General features: G+C 42.5%; 2 protein-coding genes across 2 annotated transcripts in view; both read right to left on the minus strand.

Moving 5' to 3' along the window:
- LOC146577727 (protein NLRC3-like) overlaps window positions 1-20,390 on the minus strand; it is a 620,451-nt gene that overhangs the window by 520,278 nt on the left and 79,783 nt on the right. The gene's annotated exons all lie outside the window — the stretch shown is intronic.
- On the minus strand, window positions 1,520-18,750 carry LOC146577737 (NACHT, LRR and PYD domains-containing protein 12-like). Its single transcript, XM_085249611.1, has 9 exons — window positions 18,743-18,750; window positions 18,488-18,601; window positions 14,090-14,166; window positions 12,182-13,973; window positions 10,495-10,671; window positions 8,483-8,659; window positions 5,112-5,288; window positions 2,568-2,741; window positions 1,520-1,892 (listed from the first exon to the last, which is right to left on the minus strand). The coding sequence occupies exons 1-9, from the start codon at window positions 18,748-18,750 to the stop codon at window positions 1,883-1,885; spliced, it is 2,706 nt and encodes a 901-aa protein (XP_085105737.1). The 3' UTR covers window positions 1,520-1,882.

The following is a 20,390-nucleotide window of genomic DNA, read 5'->3' on the forward strand; positions in this document are numbered from 1 at the left end:
GTAGTTGCAAGCTCGTTGTTTTCTGGGCAGTTCAGATGCCTCAACTGGTATGTTGAAAGCTCAGAAGTGGTCCAAACAGTTGACTCCTTTCTGTTGCTGAGGAAAGAGTTCGGTTCCTTTAAAGAAGACTATATTTGAAAACACCCTGAGACGCATGGTACCTAAGTCAATCCAAATTACTCTGCACTTCCAATCCCACAGATGAAGTTCCCAGTTGAAGACGTGGCTGTGCCCTGTGAACTTTGGTACACACTGGATTCTTGTGGTATGTGTTCATTTTGTTATTAATTTGCATAATTTGTTGTGAAGCAGTTTCTTGCACAAAGTGTTATTTTTAAATAAGTTTTCAGTGGCACAAACAATTGTAATTTTTAATTTAACTTTTTCTTTAGATTGTCAACATTTCTGCACAGAAAATACTGCTCATAGACCCCATGGGAATGAAGGTGTTTATGACAGGAAAATTCTGCGCAACTGGAGGTATGTATGATACTGAGGTGTTATTCTTAGATTAAAAAATAAATAAAAATCTTGTTTCATTACAAACACTTTTTTCAACTAGGAATTTTCTGAGGATGAGAGGGCATGAAGACACCATGGAGTGGCAGTTACAGACTATGCAACACAACAAGCGACAGGATTCCTGCAGTTGTGGAGTTTTACTGTTAAAGGTAACCCTTATTCAAATGATTCAGTTTCTTGTTAGCTAGAATTAAGACTTTAAGTGAATTTAAGTGAAGTGAAAGTTATTTCGGTCAACAACAACAAAGATGATCATTTTACATAGAAGTACTTAATCATACAGTAACTGAAAACGGAATAGGCTGAAGCCTTGTGGCTTATAATTATCCTATCCTTTACCTAATTAAGACTTTACATTCTAATTATGATCAATCTCACAGTTTGCAGAACACTACCTTGATTTTGGAGAGGTCAGTGAGGTGTCAACCACTACAGAGGCAGTTGTGCTGGAGCGAATGCAGATAGCTTGCACCCTACTTGAAAATCGAGGTAAGTCCAGTAAAGTCCTTATCACGTTAGTGCGTACTTCCAATTTAAATAGTGCTTTTCAAACAGCACAGTACAAATAGTGCTCTTTAAACACTTTCAGATAAGACCCTTCTCAAAGTCTAATTTAGACTAATTTTCCAGGAAGTATATTTGGAAAAAATGTACTATTATTTTTTAATTATTCAATAAATAATGTTTGATTAAAACCTAACTATGATTGTGTTTCAGGGAACGCTGAGGACTACTGCATTGTTTGCTCCATGTTAGATGCTAACGCTGACCGCAGCATGATTGAAATGGTAAAACAAAACAAAAGAAAAGAAACACATAAGTCTTAGTATCATTACTTGCCAATCATAATTAAAATGTTGAGTAATAGTATTCACCAAACAGAATATGAGCCATTTATTTTTCCTTTCCAGGTGCAGTGTGAATCTTGCCAAAGATGGGCACATTTTGCATGTGAAAAATATAAAGAGAGCAACCAAGAATATAAATGCCAAAAATGTAGCCAGAGTCAGACAGAGACTGTGCAGAGACTGTAGAAGGACAGAGCAGCAGCAGAGCAGTCCAGATACACTGATGATCCTCTGTCAGATCCAGAGGGACACACAGGGATGATGCTGGACTCTACATTGTGTCTGACAGTGGAGCTGTTCTCAGAGCAGTTCACTCTGCAGCACTGACAGTCATCTGCACTTCTTCTCATTCCTCTGTCAGTCACTGCTGGATGAAGCTCTCCTCTCCACCTCCCAGTAACATGGCCCAGTCAGAGCGTCTCTACACACAAGCTGCTGCTGCTTCAACCTCTCTGGATCATCAGGACACAGCTCCTCCTCTCTCAGCACACTCGCCATCCTGTTTACCATCATCAGCTCCACCTGCAGAGAGAAGAAGGAAGAGCAGAGGAGATAAACGAGTGTTTCCAGAGACTCTTCATCAGCTGTCAGTCAGTGATGCAGCACATCCAGTATAAAGAGCAGCAGGGACTTCAGTGCTGGGACTGTACTAGGACTCATTGTTGCTTCACTTTTTCTAATCTTTGGATTTTTATTGAAGTTGATGAAAATGTTTTTCCCTCCTAGTTTGAGTTTGGACTTTCATTCATTAGAAGAACCTTGGTGTGTCCACTCTGAGCTCTGTAGGAACCCCAACAACAAGCCCAACAATCCAGATGGACGGTTCCAGCTGTTAACTGGAGGAATTCCATCCAAACATCTGCTCTCACTAAATTCTTCCTCACCTACAGACTGTGTTCTTCACTGCTTTAAACTTGGAAACGAATGCAGTCATTGGTCTGCGTGCTGCTTTGTTCAGAGAGCTGATTGGCTGTTGACAGTGTTTGATCAGAGCGTGTCAGCCGTTACCATGGTGACCATAAAGGTCAGAAACAGGAAGTGTTTGTGTCCAATCCTGAAGCCTGTCACCATTCTCCTCTCACAGCTTCACTGAGAAGCTGCAGCTTTACAGGAAACACTGGATCTTTGTTTCATACTGACTGTGTTTAGTACAATACTGCTGACAGCACCACCCACTCACTCCATCACTCTACTTACACCAGAGTCTGCAGTCTGTAGTCTGGACTCTGCTGAAGATCAGACAGCTGCTTCACATCTGGATCCTTCAGGTTGTTTCTCCACAGGTCCAGCTCTCTCAGATGGGAGGGGTTGGACTTCAGAGCTGCTGCCAGATAATCACAGCTGATCTCTGACAAACCACAGCTCTCCAATCTGTATAAAGAATGAAAGATGTAAGTTTATTAGACAAAGTGTGAGCTTGAAATCATTCAGTGTTTCATCATCTGTTCAGAGCTGAAGAAGGTTCAGAATGTAGAAGTTTAGAAAATGGAAACTCCAAACAGCTGAAGCCAACAGGAAGCAGCTTCAAACAGGAAACTGTGCAGAGTTTCAGACTATATGTCCTGATGCAGCCAGTTGGATTTTGGAGATTTGAATCTTTGTTCTGTGACTAAGTCCTTGAATCATTTCTTCCAGTTGGTCCAACAAGACAGACTAAGTGTTGGACATGTGTTGTGGCTCCATTAGGGGAGCTTCTAAATGTGATGTGATGGCCCCTCTGGGTCTGTCAGGTCACAGCACTGAAGAGAGCTCAAACTGGGCACACAGTTGTTCCAGTCTGGACCAAAGACTCTATACTGGGACTGAGGGACTGCTTTGACTGCACCCACTGGGACTTTTTAAAGGCTCATGTTCTCACTGAGATCATCGATTTCTACTTACATCTCTTTCTGGGAAAAATGGGGATTACTTTGGAAACAGGAAGTATTTTCCCCAATAAGCAGCCCTGGATTAGTAAATCACTCCAACATGTTCTCAGGCAGAAGAAGCTGTCTTGTTATGAGGGAGAGAAGAAAAAGATTGAGGCACAGAAACTTGTTGAAAGAGAGATAAAGCAGCTAAAATCAGGTGTAAAAGTAAAGCAGAGGATGAGCTGAATAAAGGACACTCAAGGCTGGCTTGGAAAGGAATGAAGTCCATGGTGGGGATGCAGAACAAGGAGCAAAGATGAATGTGATGCTGAATCAGCAGAAGACTTGGACTCATTTGATTCCAGCTTTGATATCATTGATTTCAATGAAGAGCTTTGTGATTATAGCAAAGGGCTGGTAGCTCTGAGAGTCCCACTGATGAGGTGTTTGTGTGGAAATCTCTTAGTGGGACCAAAGAGAGAAAAAGCCCTGGTCCTGATGCTGTGGGAGGGAAATGATTGAAGTGTGCTGTGAGGAACTGACTGGGAGATTTTCACACATTTTCCAGTCCTCCTTGGAACAACAGGAAGTTCCCAGCATATGGAAACAAAGGTTAAGTGTCCTATGGCACTCAGTGATGATGGTGCTGTGGCCCCACCACCTCCACCTCTTTGTAAAGGAACTAACTGTAATCTGAAGCTTCAAATGGGACTAAGACTTCCTCCACTAGGTTGCAGTGTCTGATGAGAAAGTGTTAGTGGAGCTGGCCTGGAGTCAGAAACAGGAAGATGCAGGATTTGGGCTGAAATGGGGAAAAGTGGTTCGCACTAGTGCCTTAAAGCAAGAAGGTTGTAGGTTGAAGCTTGTTGGCCTTTCTGTGGAGGTTGGATGTTCTCCCACAGTCCAATGAAATGCTGCTTAGGTTCATTGGTGCTTCTAAATTGGCTGTAGGTGTGGATGTGAGAGAGTGCTTCTCTGTCTCTCTCTGTTGGCCCTGTGATGGACTGCTCACCTGTGCAGGTGGACCACGCCTCTTGCCCTATGACAGCTAGGGCACAGGCTGCAGCCCTGTGAGCCTAAGCTGAATAAACAGTTAGCAAAAATGATCCATAGATGGCCTGAAATCCCCCAGTTAGCAGTTTGGTAGATAGCTATGACATGCTAATCCCATCCAGCAGCTGTATTCTACCTGTAAGCTGATCCCTGCTGAGCCAAAGCACTTTTTCATATACAAATTACAACCTTTAATAGAAACCTATTGGTCAGCATCTTATTAGCCTGCTGTTAGCTTCATTCCACAGAAAACTGAGAGAAACTAACAGAGTTGATAAAGAATAAAGAGAAATGTGCTGATTTAAAGCCTTTGAAGTGCTTCAGATGATCTCTGTCCACTTCTGTCCACTCATTCATTCATGTAAGCTTTCTAATGCAGCTTTGATCTTCACAGTCTGCTTCATGAAACTCATTCTAACCCTGAATGTCAGAGTGTTCCTCCTTCTCTTACCCATCATTCATGCTGGCAGTGGAGGAGATTTGGATGTTGGACTGTGTTTTGGATGATGTGTGTATGTTTGTGTTGGACTGCTGTCTGTAAAGCAAACGCACATTTTGCTTTGGATTTCAGTGTCAGACAGACTTTAAGGTGGAATGAAGAGTTGGAGAGTTTCACAGTGAATTATCCAGTAGAGGATTTTTCTTCTTCTTTGAAGGTTTGAAATGTGAACATTGTTCTGCTGCAGTCAATGGACTAAACCAGAGAAGAAGAAAACAGACTTTACCATGAAGATCCTCAGTGTGGATCAGTATAATATCAGCCTGATGTCTGCAGTTTAGTGTCAGCACAACTTTCACATCATATTCATCTCAGCACAACTAAAACATGCTGACTGACCTCAGAGTTTCAAGTCCACATCCTGGACTCTCCAGGAAACCACACAGATGCTTCACTCCTGAATCCTGCAGCTTGTTGTTGCAGCTCAGCTCCAGCTCTCTCAGATGGGAGGGGTTGGACTTCAGTGCTGCTGCCAGATAATCACAGCTGATCTCTGACAAACCACAGTCCCTCAATCTGTATAAAGAATGAAAGATGTAAGTTTATTAGACAAAGTGTGAGCTTGAAATCATTCAGTGTTTCATCATCTGTTCAGAGCTGAAGAAGGTTCAGAATGTAGAAGTTTAGAAAATGGAAACTCCAAACAGCTGACAGAGTTCATACGCCTTTGTCAGGGTCAAATTCAAGCAAGACCATGTGAAAATTAAAACACATCATCCTAGGTGAACTTAAACACCTTTGTTCCCCTTTTGTTAAGACATAGAAAAGTACACCACACAAAAATACTGCAAAAGGAAACGGTCGCCTTATATACATAGTGTATAAACTCAAAATGCACATTTCACTTCAAATTAAGATTAAGGCTTTGAACAGATCACATAGTTCAGTTCAACATATAAGACTTTAAGAATGCACAAGCATCTACTTAAAATCTATTTAATTTATCATCCATGATATTATTTTGTACAATTCCAATGTATTTTGTTCATCTCCCTTAAATAAACAGGCAGTCTTAAAGTATGAAATATTCATATACAAACACATATAAATGTGTGTACTGTCTCAGTGGCTGATAGTACCCCACAGGCCTCAGTGTGAGCTTGAAGACATTTATAATGTTTAAGTAGTTTAATGTGCAGGTGCTGACGATAAACACATTTTGAATGAAAGCCGGGGAACTTTGGTAGCACAGAAACAAGTGGCTATTCTTTGTGACTATATGGATCACTCACAATACCATTATTTCACACAAAGGCACCAAATTAATACTCAAAAAAGCTGCAGCAATACACACAAATATAAACAGTACTTGGTGACAACTTTGCTTTTAGCCTTTAACCCTTCTTGACTACTTTTGATGTGGCCTCTATATTTTACCTTTAAAAACAGTTTATCTTGCCAATCTGTTATTTTCTCATTTTGACCAACTGTATCAGCACAATTTATCTAAATTCAGACAAAATTTAAAATACAAGTAGAAAGTGATATTTTGACTGTAAAAACCACACACATGTTTAACGAATCATCTTCATAACTTGAAATGCAAATAGAGATTGTACATTTTTAAAAATACGCACACGTTTTGCAAACAACAAAGTTATATGGTACTATTTACCAAAAAATGCAGCCAAGGCTCAGACGTTTTTCATATAATCATTTCAAACTATTTACAGAACAATCAGGTGTCAAACAATAGTTTGTGTCACTCTAACACATATGAGAACAGCACAGGGATAAACCTGCAGGTCTGACAGCAGGTGTGTCACTCAGCGTTTACACTGCAATCTGCCTTTGTTGGCTTTAAGGCAGCAACTGTGACGATCACTAGTAGAACTGACACACAAAACAAAACAACAGCTACACACTAAATACACAAGACAACAAACTAACTTGAGACCAAACACGGTAAACGTCACAAATCTCTCACGTATCAAAACTCTCTCTCTCTTTCGCTCACTCGCTCTCTCTTGCCGGTCACTCCTAAAACTTCCCCCTTTTGCTAAACAACCAAATGTCATGTTTCCATATCATTTTTGATTGGTCGACATGGTACATTTTCCCACCTATAGGGCTTTGGAGCGTGATGTCACGGGAGATGGGCCACGCCCCCTTCCGCCATGACAATAGGCCAGCCAAAGGATACCATTTCAGCTATGGATCGTACGTGTTGTGTTGTCGGTTGCAACGTTAGATCACACGATCGTGAAGGCAAGAAGCTGGATAACGGGCTCTCTTTTCATCGTTTTCCGTCCTGGAGGCAACGTGAGGGATCCCATGTATCCGATATTACTAAACAAAGACGTCAGGCTTGGATTGCAGCGGTGAGACGAGGGGATATCGAGTTCTCTGCAATCCCCAGCTTTTTGTTGGTTTGCTCACGGCATTTTCTTTCCGGTGAGTTCTAAATTAATTCATATCACTCTTGAAAGGCTTTTAGTGTGATTTTCAATGTGCTGAGGTCATAGATAATGAGATAAAACATGCTAATGTGTGATGCTGCAGAACCACATCATGTCGACTGAGTAGCTTATGATTTGGCATTATTGCAGGCAAACCAGCATATGAAATGGATGTAACAAATCCAGACTGGGCACCAACACTGCACATGGGGCATGTCGACATACCTGTATCAGACTCGGACCGGCACTCAAGGCGTACGCAACGGAAGCGAAAAAGAGCACCCATCGGAGGTAAACAACACCCCCCCCCCTCTAAAAACATACTAAATTGCTATCACTGTACACTAATCCGCACATAACTTCCAGATGAATCACACACCTGTCATTGGAATATTGGTGTACATTTACCTTATGTCTAATTTTATCTTACAGGCTTTCGTTATGCAGCTGCAGAGTCTGAAGGTGTGCCCCGTGCAGAAGTGATTGATGAAGATCTGACAGAAGACCAACAGCAAAATCACAATGTCATGGAGGCAGTGGACAGCAGTTGTGTTGGACAAGTGGAGGTTGAGGTAGCAGCTGCAAATGTGGATATACTGAAGAAATGTAAACCTTTTAAAATGATGACAGATTACAAACTCTCAGCTGTGTCTGTAATCAAACCTCTGTAACTTTGCTTCACTTCAGCAGCATCAGCTCATGTTCACATGTTGATTCATGGTTTGCTTCAGTTTTTGATGGACTGCAGAATATTTTGAAGGTTATCTGCTATAAAAAGCCAGAACAGGAAAATCTGCTTCATGTGTTTCTGTTTGATCCTCAGTGACTTTGACACAAAGGCCTCTGCTGTGATGATCACACCTCTGATCAAGTCTCACAGTGTCAGCTTTGTTTTTATACATATGGATATGTGCTGATAAATGATCAGAGTTATAATATTTCCCACTGCCTGCTGTGTGCCGTGACCTTTGACCTGCTAAAGACAGTCAGCTGTGGATTATTCATTGTTGTGTCTGATACTTAGAACTGTGAGGAAGAACACTACACAGTTAATCAGGGTCCCCTCTCTCTGAATCAGGGAAGGTGGGCAGGCCGCGTGTGGGCCGCGGGCCATACGTTGAGTCTCACTGTTTGAAATGTGAACATTGTTCTGCTGCAGTCAATGGACTAAACCAGAGAAGAAGAAAACAGACTTTACCATGAAGATCCTCAGTGTGGATCAGTATAATATCAGCCTGATGTCTGCAGTTTAGTGTCAGCACAACTTTCACATCATATTCATCTCAGCACAACTAAAACATGCTGACTGACCCCAGAGTTTCAAGTCCACATCCTGGACTCTCCAGGAAACCACACAGATGCTTCACTCCTGAATCCTGCAGCTCGTAGTTCCTGCTCAGGTCCAGCTGTCTCAGATGGGAGGGGTTGGACTTCAGTGCTGCTGCCAGATAATCACAGCTGATCTCTGACAAAACACAGTCCATCAATCTGTATAAAGAATGAAAGATGTAAGTTTATTAGACAAAGTGTGAGCTTGAAATCATTCAGTGTTTCATCATCTGTTCAGAGCTGAAGAAGGTTCAGAATGTAGAAGTTTAGAAAATGGAAACTCCAAACAGCTGAAGCCAACAGGAAGCAGCTTCAAACAAACACAACAAGAGAAAAAACTGACTGTTTCACATTAAAATCGTACATTTATCACAAAGCTCAATTATGTGACAGACATTTCATCCCATGTCAGTTTGGCCTCATCCTGGGCCGGATTATCCAGCACACACTCTGACCACAGGCCCAGGGGCCACGCACAGCTGGGCTCCATCCAAGAGACAGCAAACAAACCAACACAATAATAAAAAGCACCATGTGATCTTCTTACATCTTCAAGACAAACATAGTAAAAACATGAGCATATTTGTTTCCTGATAAAATGATGTGACAGGTAGAACAGAGTAAAGTGGTGGTGTTACTGTTAAGTCTAATTGTTGAATGTTGCCATTGTGTTTCTTAAATTTGTACAGTCTTAGTTCAAGCAGTAGGATCAAAGCCATTCCTTTGATCCTGGCCACCTCTCCAGCCACTCTGTGCTGGGGGAGGTTTTATTGTAGATACATCCTATCTGAAAGATCTGTTTCTTTTGATGTAAGCTTCCTGGGTTTATGACCCTTTGGTCAGCAGGAGGTAACACACACACACACACACACACACACACACACACACACACACACACACACACACACACACACACACACACACACTTACATACAGTGCCTTGTCTATGTAACCAAAGGGGGGTTGCAAGGGGAGGTGCTTTGTAAACTATTGTTTGAGGATTGTCAATAAAAGGCAGCGAGAGGAGGCCACCATTGGGGTCATTGTCGTGCTGGACACAGACGAGGCCTCCCTTGCGCAAGTAATGGATCGATCGACTGTCTTGTTTTCTTCATGATGAATAAGTCTCTAGAATTAGCGGGGTTTGTGGAAACACAGACCCAACAGTTACAGCCTTTCTCCCCTCTGCTGCCGAGGCTGTTAGTCTCTCCCAAACTCAGCTACAGGACTTCCAAATGAATGAAAGCAGCAGAAGTGGCTTTACAAAGGAAAGAGGAAGAGGAGAAGAAGAGGAGAGGGAGGCCACCCTGACCATCACTCCAGCTGAAAACATCACACTTCCATTAAAGTTGGTGAGGAAATGTTGAGCAGGATGAGCTGCTGGCTAATCTGGAGGCTGTAGCAGCAGCTCACAGTCACAGTGGATTTCCACTCATGAAAAAGCTCTGGCTGCTTCATTTCTCATCTCATATCAGAGACTTTAATGCTTCACTGAAGCTGTACTGTGATGCTTCCATATTCCAGTGAGGCCTCCATAATGATTTCAGCTGTTCTGTACACACACTGTGTGCCCTGTATGGCTCAAAGTCTCTGCAGCCTGTTTTTATCTGCTATCATCAGATCTTCATCATCCTCATTCACATCCCTCACACACTCTACAGCCTCATCAGCACTGACTTCATCTTCACTGACTGATGGAGCACAACATGAACCTGTGGAGGCTGAAACACTGTCCTGTCAAACATCTCCCCGTCACCACTCCACTTCTGTCAGCCTTTAAATGAACCCTGCTCAAGTCTGTCACTTCTGTTTGGAGCCAAAAGGAAAAACTGTTGTTCAGTCGTTTGGAAAGACAACATTTCTGAAAGCACTCAAACTCCTTCACATTTGTCTTCAGACACATCCTGAACATTTAGGAACTAAAGAAAGTTTCAAACATCCATCAAAGACCTGAAATATAGAAAAACAACAACAGCCGCAGTCAGTGAACTCACCTCAGAGTCTCCAGTCGACAGTTTGGACTCTCCAGTCCAGCACACAGAAGCTTCACACCTGAATCCTGCAGCTTGTAGTTTCTACTCATGTCCAGCTGTGTCAGATGGGAGGGGTTGGACTTCAGAGCTGAGGCCACAACTTCACAGTGAGACTCTGAGAGTCGACACTGAGTCAGTCTGTGATGATAGAAAATATAAAATGTGTTATTATAAAAGCAGAAAATCTGCATTATAAACACAGACTGAATGTATATGAAGACAAAACAGAGTGAGGTCATAATCTGATGAATCTGCTCTTCACATCTGTGCTTCAGCTCCTCTTACTGTGTTTGACATGACACAACGATTGAGTCTCTCTCAGACCTGCAGACTTTTAATGAGAATCTTTGTTTGGCTTTAATCTGCAGGTGAAGGAGGAAGATGGTGTCACATTTAGGCTTCCATAATGTCCACAGTCTGTCACTGAGATCTGATCCAGAGTCAGAGTGAAGACACACATTTGGACTGTTTCCTGTTTTGACTCCAGAACATTTTGAATGAGTTCAGCTCAGTGAAGAGTTCCAGCTGGAAAGATGATCTCTGTTTGCTACCTGCTGTCAGGTACGACTGTTCACGTCCACACGCAGGAAAAACCTGCTGACTGTTACCAAACGGAGCAGAAATCTCATCACTGGACAATAATGATGAATGAACTCAGAGCTGCTGATATCAGATCTGATTTCAGGGGAACTAAACACAGAAATGATTGGCTCATTTTAGCTTTCTGAGCCATTATCTGCTGCTGTGTCGCTAGTTGGCAGAAAATGATTTGTATTCCTGTTCAGGGCTTCAGTGTTTATGAGTCCAGATCCAGGTGACAGCAAGTCAAAATGATGTTACCTGTCTGTGTCCAGCAGCAGCCTGTATTCACTTTGAATATTGTTATAACCTGACATGGATCAGTTTGTCTTTGATTGGTTTGTAAATGTCACTGTTTCCATTGGACCTGAGTGACGTACAAAGACAGAGAGGGAGAGAAAGGAGAGAGAGGATGGAGACAGCAAAGAGAGAGCAAACACAAACAGGTGAGAGGGGACAGGTGACCAAGGTCAGCAACCAATCAGAGAGCTTCTGTTTGAGCCACAGTCACTGATGATGACTGCACATAACCAAGCAGTGTGTTACTCTGATATCAAATATGGATCCTGCTCTTATAATAATGATCATCAGATGATATTATTGTGTTATTTTGTAGCTGAATACAATGTTTGTGTGATTATCAGTGAAAGAAGCAGTGAGGAGGATGGAGAGAGAGAGAGGACAGAGGGTGAAGTTAGAAACACTAAAAGGATTTTTCATGGATTTCATGGATGATTTGAGTGATTTCCAGCAGGACACTTAAACATGTCAGTGGACGTCCTAAAGAACATATTCACTGATATGAAACGTGTCATTGAACAGGATTAATATCAGTGGAAACATGGTGGAAACAGCTGTGACTGCATGGATGTGACACACTTCAAATCTGTTCTCCACTCTTGGATTTGGGATCCATGGAGTTGCTGCTGAGTCTGTACAATAAAGGAATGGTGTGGAAGGTTGCAGCGTACGGACACAAACACTTTGTGCTTACAATCTGATTTTATTTTCAAAATTAAACTACTAACCTACACTGATCAATGATGTTAATGATCACATCTGGACTCACCCAGCCTTTCTGCAGGTCCTCACAGCTGGAATCAGTCTCTGTCGTCCCCGCTCTGATGTGTTGTACTTCTGCAGGTCCAACTCATCCAGAACCTCCTCTGACATCTGCAGCATGAAGGCCAGAGCTGAGCACTGGATCTCAGAGAGTTCCTTCTTTGATCTGTTCTCTGACTTCAGGAACTCTTGGATCTCCTGAAATAATGAGAGGTCGTTCATCTCCATCAGACAGTGGAAGATGTTGATGCTTCTGTCAGGAGAGATTTCATCACTGTTCATCTCCTTCAGGTTGTTGATGACTCTCTGGATGGTTCCTGGACTGATCTCTGTCTGACCCAGCAGACCTACTAAGAGTCTCTGGTTGGACTCCAGACAGAGGCCATGAAGGAAGCGAACAAACAGGTCCAGGTGGCCATTTTTACTCTGGAGGGATTTCTCCATGGCTCTGCTCAGGAAATCATCCAGAGAGGACTTGTTGTATTTTTTTCCCAAAAAGTTCTTCAGCACCTTTGTCTTCCTGTTGGTGTGACAGTGGAACTTGTAGACAGCAGCCAGAAACTCCTGAATGCTCAGATGAACAAAGCAGTAGACTGGTTTCTGGAAGATCACACACTCTCTTTTGAAGATCTCTGTACAAACTCCTGAGTACACCGAGGCCTCTGTCACATCCAGACCACACTGCTCCAGGTCTTCTTGGTAGAACATGATGTTTCCTTTCTCCAGATGTTCAAACGCCAGCCTCCCCAGCTTCAGAAGAACTTCCCTGTCAGCCTCCGTCAGCTCCTGTGGACTCGTCTCACGTCCCTCATGGTACTTGTTCTTCTTCCTCTTTGTCTGAACCAGCAGGAAGTGTGAGTACATGTCAGTCAGGGTCTTGGGCAGTTCTCCTCTCTGCTCTGTAGTCAACATGTGCTCCAGAACTGTAGCAGTGATCCAGCAGAAGACTGGGATACTACACATGATGTGGAGGCTCCTGGATGTCTTCATGTGGGAGATGATTCTGCTGGACAGCTCTTCATCACTGAATCTCCTCCTGAAGTACTCCTCCTTCTGGGCGTCAGTGAAGCCTCGTACTTCTGTTAGCCTGTCAACACATGTAGGAGGGATCTGATTGGCTGCTGCGGGTCGGGAAGTTATCCAGACGAGAGCCGAGGGAAGCAGATTCCCCTGGATGAGGTTTGTCAGCAGCTGGCTGACTGATGACTTCTGTGTGACATCAGACAGCAGCTTCCTGTTGGTGAAATCCAATGAAAGTCTGCTTTCATCCAGGCCGTCAAAGATGAACAAAAGCTGAGAGACAGCCAGCTTCTCTGCTGTGACCTTCTGTAATGTTGGATGGAAAACATGGAGCAGCTCCAGAAGACTGTACTGCTCATCTCTGATCAGGTTCAGCTCCCTGAATGAAAGCAGAACCACCACACTGACATGTTGGTTCTCCAAGCCCTCTGCCCAGTCCAGAGTGAACTTCTGCACTGAGAAGGTTTTTCCAACACCAGCCACGCCGTTGGTCAGAACCACTCTGATGGGTCTCTGTTGGTCAGGTAAGGCTTTAAAGATGTCCTGGCACCTGATTGGAGCGTCATGGAGGGCGTCCATCTTGGAAGCTGTCTCCAGCTGCCTCACCTCATGTTGGGTATGAACCTCTTCACTCTGTCCCTCTGTGATGTAGAGCTCAGTGTAGATGGTGTTGAGGAGGGTTCTACTTCCTGTTTCATCACTTCCTTCAGTCACACGTTCACATCTCCTCCTCAGACTGATCTTATGTTCATCTAAAACCTCCTGCAGACCAACATCTGCTGAAAGAAAGAAAAACAATGAGACTAAAGAGAAAGAAAACTCTTCAATGTCTGAACAACACAAGAAGTCCAGTTTTCAGAAATGAGTCCATCAGCAGACAGATGTTCAGTCTTACTTTGTACACAGCTGCTCTGACTGGCTGTCTGCAGTCCAGCTCTGCTTCTGGATCTTTCTCCACACTGTGCAGAAGCTCTGATGGTGACACAGAAAAGTCACAGTGGAGATACTTCTGTCCACCTTTGATTAGACTCATTATAAAAAGGAAAACAAAGTTTGAACACAGTCATGTTTCCAGTTCACTGACTTACATTTATTCCATGGACACTCACTCTAACCTGAAGCACAGCTACAACCCAACATTGTTGAGGCCTCATCTCCTCCTTTCCTGACTGTAGAGGTTAAATATGCAACAACCAACAAATAAAAGAATTTGGTTCATTTCAAAGAAATTCACACGGTGACCAAGTAAAGTAACCGTAGTAAAGGAGACAACATCCCGTTGATGGTGGGATTATTTGAAAGATTTGCTTTAGTCACGTCACCAAATGCAGTTGAACCACCCGTGGATCCATGTTTGACCATTCTACCACTCTGAGCTCTGCTTTTGAATCATTTTATTATTATCATCATTCATTTATTCATTCTTTGGAGGGGGGCTATTTCCTAATGCCGCCCTAATAAGCTGATGTTCAAGGGGAAATATAACAGAAACTCTTTCAGTGTTATTCATTAATAAATTAACAGATAAACTGTGAAGAAGAAAAAAACTGAGATTTAAAGGAGAGAGTGAGAAACTTGATCATCCATCCTCATAATACATGTTTATCAGTATCTGCTGTGACCATACTGCAGTAATAACTACAAGTCTACATTTCTGTGACTGTTGATCAATCACAGCAGGAATCTGAGCTCATCTCTGCACACAGAGCAGCTTCAGCTCTGGGATAAACTGCTCGCTTCACGTCCTTCTCAGCTCACAGACACTCATCCTGATATTTTCCTTTAACATTTGATGCTATAATTCATCTGAGTTTACACTTTATCTGCATGAATACAGAAAAACAGACCCAAACACCAGAAACCATCAGTTTCACCATGTAGAATATATTGTTGTTTCCTTTTAATTCAGAGAAAAACTCTGATTTGGATTTTCTCTGTTCTCTTTGCCACAGCCCATCCCAGCAGCAGCTGAAGCAGCTGACTGTCACAACACTGAATAACACTTTAGGAGGAATTTCAGAGGTCAGTAAAGCTCCAGTTTCAACATCAGTTAATTAATCATAGTTCATCATAAATGTTAACCTGGCTGGCACACATGTTAATGTTAGCCATTTAAATATTAGCAGTTAGCTGAGGCCACAAGAAGAAGAGGCCCTAGAAGAACAATGGATGATAAGATTCGATTTCCAAGACTAGGCAGAGACGTGTTTTCCTTTACTGTCTCTTACAGAGGAGGGAGCAGATACCAGACGAGGTCACGGAGGTACGGGGAGGATTCGCAGCAGACAGCAAGACTGCCACGTCCATGCGAGAGAGCGATGGCTACGATAATCTCTGTTTTTAAGATAAGATAAGATAAGATAGAACTTTATTAATCCCTCGGGTGGGTTCCTCTGGGAAATTCGACTTCCAAAAAGCACAGCAACGACCGAAGTTACAGTTACAGAATTGTTATATATATATATATATATATATATATATACACACACACACACACACACACACACACACACACACACACACACACACACATATATATAAATACAGAGACAGATATAAATAAAATATACAAAGGGGATAAATAGAATAAATAGGAATAAAAAATAAAATAAAAATACAATGTCTCCCTATATAATGTTGTACAGCCCATGTGAGGGTTATCCTCTCTGCGAACCAGATGCTTGATTTCACACAGAGGTCCACCAACTGAATTTGATCAGTTATGGAACGATTTACCTCGACAGGCTCCTTCACTCGCTGCTTTTAAACCTCCTTTAAAACACACTTTTACTCCCTGACCTTTGACCCAGTGTGACATGTTGACTCACTACCTCAGACAGCTTAAAAATAGTCTTTTTGTTTTTTGGTGCTGCCTAAAAGAACCGTGAAATATCTGTCCTATATACAGTTATGTTCATATATTTTTGTGCTACATCAGGAAACTCAAAAACATAGTTTTTAATATTTTAATCCTTATTTTTAAAACTTTTTTTGTCATTTTTCTGAATAACACTTTAGGAGGAACGTCTTGATGCATTCTCAATCATCCAGGAAAGTAAATCTCCAAAAGTTGATTCTCTTCATCTGGACGTAGCGTAAATGTGTCCCAGCTGGACTTTTGTCAAAGCTGGAAAGGCTCCTAAAGAAAGTTCCAGTCGATCCAGGAGAGAAGGACAACCGCTGCCTAAGAGAAAACCTGTAGCTATCCCATATGTGTCAGGAGTGTCGGAGCAGCTGAGTCGCATTTTTTCTAAACACCGGGTCTCTGTGGCTTTTAAACCCCAAAACACGCTGCGCCAAAAACTGGTCCACCCCAAGGATCGGGTCCCCCGACACAGAGTAACATAGTGTACGCTGTTAAGTGCAGGACGATTGGCAGGATTTATACATCGGGGAAACCAAACAACCTCTGGCTACAACACAGAAGAGCCACCTCGTCAGGCCAGGACTCTGCAGTCTATTTACACCTACAGGCCAGTGACACTCTTTCAATGATGAGGATGTAACATCCCGGACAGGGAGGAACGCTGGTTTGAAGGCGGAGTCAAGGAGGCCATTTACGTGAAAAGGGAAAGACCATCTCTGAATTGAGGAGGGGGCCTAAGGGTACATCTGTCACCATCTTACATGCTGTGATTGCAGCCATTCCCCAACTCTCTGTGAATGGTACTCATGACCATTGATCAGTGGTTGTTGATCAATGGTCATGAGAATTGCATAATTAAGATTAAGGAACTGACCTCACAGCCCATTGTTCCTTCAGTGGGCTGGTTTCAGTCATCATGCAAATGTCCTGTTTATAAGATTGAATCCTGCAGTCAGCTGAGACTGAAGGAGTCACCTGGATGAGAGACGAAATGTTTCTCCCACAAAACGCTACGTCCAGATGAACTGAATCAACTTTTGGAGAAAGAAGTTGAATCAGTATTTCAGCTTTAAGAGGGTATTTTAACACAAACATCAGTCCTTCTACTTCAGTATGTTTGACACTTTGTTTACACCTAAATTAACTTTACTGTTAACCAGTTTTCATGTTTCTGTAATCCACCAGTGTGCTCATGCTTTTTTAAGTGAAAACATATTTTTAATGATCAAATATAATTATGTTTGTTATTTGTGGATTTTAAATGTCCTTGACAGAGACAGATGATGATCATTATCCTGCACTGTGGTCTCAGGTTTGGTCGAGCTAGCACAAAGAATGGCTATGTTGAACTTCCTCCTGGGATCTACACTAAGAAGTGAGTCCAACATTAGCAGGGTCTCTTTCCTTTATCTGATTCACTTTAGCATTCACAGTCACGTGAAGCTTGTTATTAACTCGATAAGTCAACCCAGGGTTTCAGCTGAGCACTCACATGAAACACATGGTGTTGGCAGCATCTGATCAATCATATTCATGGAGACGTGTATCAGCAACAGAGCAGCTGAGTTTGCAGAAGGAAGTCAAACTAAACCACAGGAACAATATGAGGAGATTACACACATAATAAAATACTAGCAGTAACACAGCTGCTGCAGACAAATCAGTCGTGTGATCGTGTGTGAGAGGAGAAGGACTGTAAAGGAGTTTGGTGTTAAAAGCTCTGTATGAATGTGGGAGACTTTGAAGGGCTTTAAAAAGGCCAATATAAAATAAAAGGCAGCAAAATTGCTGAGTGTGAAAGTCACCAGACTTATCAGAGCTCTGTGATTAAGACCTGTAAGAACACCTGTTTGTACTTGTTGGCATTATATCAAACACACACGTATATTAAGCCTTTGTTTGAACTCTGGTTGAATTTGTTACTTTCAGACTGTGAAACATCACAGAGGCTGCAGCTGCAGATCTTTTATTCACCTGGAAATTTACTTTAAATGTTAGATGGAAAATGTATTGCTCAGTTTAACCAAAGTAAGAACAAGAATCCATAAACCTTCATAAAGACAAACATCTCCCAGAACATTGAGCTGCTGAAGTGTCACTGAAGGGAAAAACTATTTGTCCTCCTCCATCCAGCAACACCTGAAACACCTGAGTGGAAGCTCCTCCCTACACTGTGTTTGAAGCAAAGCACAAAGGAGACACCTGCTGGAGCAGCTGGAGTCCTACAGACACTCAGCCTCTTCACTACACAAACACCTCCTACAACATCCACTCTTTCCACTCTGACTGCTGTGTTTGTGGAAACACTCCAACACACACCGCTTCACATACCAACATAGAAATGTGTGAAAAAGAGCTGAGCTGATATTAAACATGAGGATTTATTCAGAAATACAGAGTCAGGAACAACATCTAGACACACATTACCTCTCAGCAGCAGAAGAACAGCCTTTAAAGTTTATATAAAAATCCTTCGACACGTTGCTCTTTAAGGAAACACAGCTGGGTTCAGGTCCAGGAGATTCTGGCCTCTTATTGATCCTAAAAGAAAAACAATAAATGTCACAGCTTCATGAGACAGGAAGGAAAAACTGGAAACATTAAATTAAAGACATGATGAACAATCTCATAAAAATAATGTACTTACTCTTTGTCACATAACAGTCTTTTGTTAAATTTTACAGCAACATCCTTCGACCTGTTGCTCTTTAAGGAAACACAGCTGGGTTCAGGTCCAGGCTCTGGATTAGTTTCAGGGTTATGTCCAGCTGAGCCTGGTACGCCCCACAGCTCTGGGCTTTAAAACAACACACACAGAGGTATGAGTGTGAATAATGATGGAGCAGTGATGTGAGTGCTGAGCTGTGACATGGAGAAGAGTCATGGACAGTTAGAGATGGTCATCTCACCTCTGAGCTTTGGTCTGGCTCTCATGTTCCCCACACAGAGTGCTTTTAGAGGGAGGGACTCCCTCCTCTCTGTCCTCACACTGATCCATGCTGCTCAATTCACATCAGCTCACACACACTTTCTACCTTCACCTGCAGAGGAAACACAAATCATTCATGTGCACATCAACTGAGAGCTGCAGAGGTCGTGTCTGATGTGTTGGACTAACATCCATCTGAGACACAGCTTTCATCAGTTCACTACAAAAAGTGTCACAGAGCCCAGTTCAGCCTCCAAATCCTCCATTACTGTAGTCCTACAAAGCAGCAGGTCAAACATGGCTGCAGAGAGCAGCTTTATGTCAGTAACCATGTCCAGGACCGAGCTGACTGCTTACAGAGTTCATACTCTAACTGCTAGCTGCTCTGCTAGCTAAGCTAACTCAGTAACAGTGACTCTGACAGCAGTTACTGTGGAACAGCGGCCGAGCTCAGGACACATTCAGTGTGTTTAGTCTGAGTCCTGGACTCTGATTCAATGGATTCAATCCAGCTCAGAGTTTCATGTGTTCATCAGAATAAAATACATGTACTAATATAACAGAAGTAATGCTCTGAATGCAGGACTGTAATGGAGGATAAACAAGGTTTTTACAGCCTGAAAGAAACATTCAGTTCATATATTTGTAGACAGTGAAGCAGTTTTTAATACTGCAGCTGTTTCCTTCACCTGTGTGTGTGTGAGCCACACCTTCATGTGCTGCTTTAGAAATATGTGGTCTGACTGCTCAGACTGAGTCTAGGAGGAAAGTTCACACGCTGGAGAAAGTTTTGTTCCTAACTTTGTCAGAGTTCGGCTCCAAAGACAAAGAAGACGGAGCTCACAGTCTGTAGATGGTCCTCAGTGTGTGTGTGAAGCCAAGAGAGCACACAGGAGTGTGTTTATGTCAGCAAATCAGTGTGTGTGAAGAGTCTGAGGGAGTGTGTGAATGAGACTCAACACTGAAACCAACAGTCCAAGAAAAGCGTCTGGATTCCTTTAAGTTTAACTTAAAGAAATCCAGACGCTTTTCTTTTTGTCTCCATAATGTCTCCATAATGCTGCAATGTTATCTGCCCCAGAAACACTGTGCAGAAGCTCTGATGGTGACACAGAAAAGTCACAGTGGAGATACTTCTGTCCACCTTTGATTAGACTCATTATAAAAAGGAAACAAAGTTTGAACACAGTCATGTTTCCAGTTCACTGACTTACATTTATTCCATGGACACTCACTCTAACCTGAAGCACAGCTACAACCCAACATTGTTGAGGCCTCATCTCCTCCTTTCCTGACTGTAGAGCTTAAATATGCAACAACCGACAAATAAAAGAATTTGGTTCATTTCAAAGAAATTCACACGGTGACCAAGTAAAGTAACCGTAGTAAAGGAGACAACAT

Source organism: Mchenga conophoros, linkage group LG3 (assembly GCF_057382185.1).
Source record: "Mchenga conophoros isolate Kocher_MC1m ecotype Shallow Benthic linkage group LG3, M_conophoros_male_GT1.1, whole genome shotgun sequence".
Taxonomy (NCBI): domain Eukaryota; kingdom Metazoa; phylum Chordata; class Actinopteri; order Cichliformes; family Cichlidae; genus Mchenga; species Mchenga conophoros.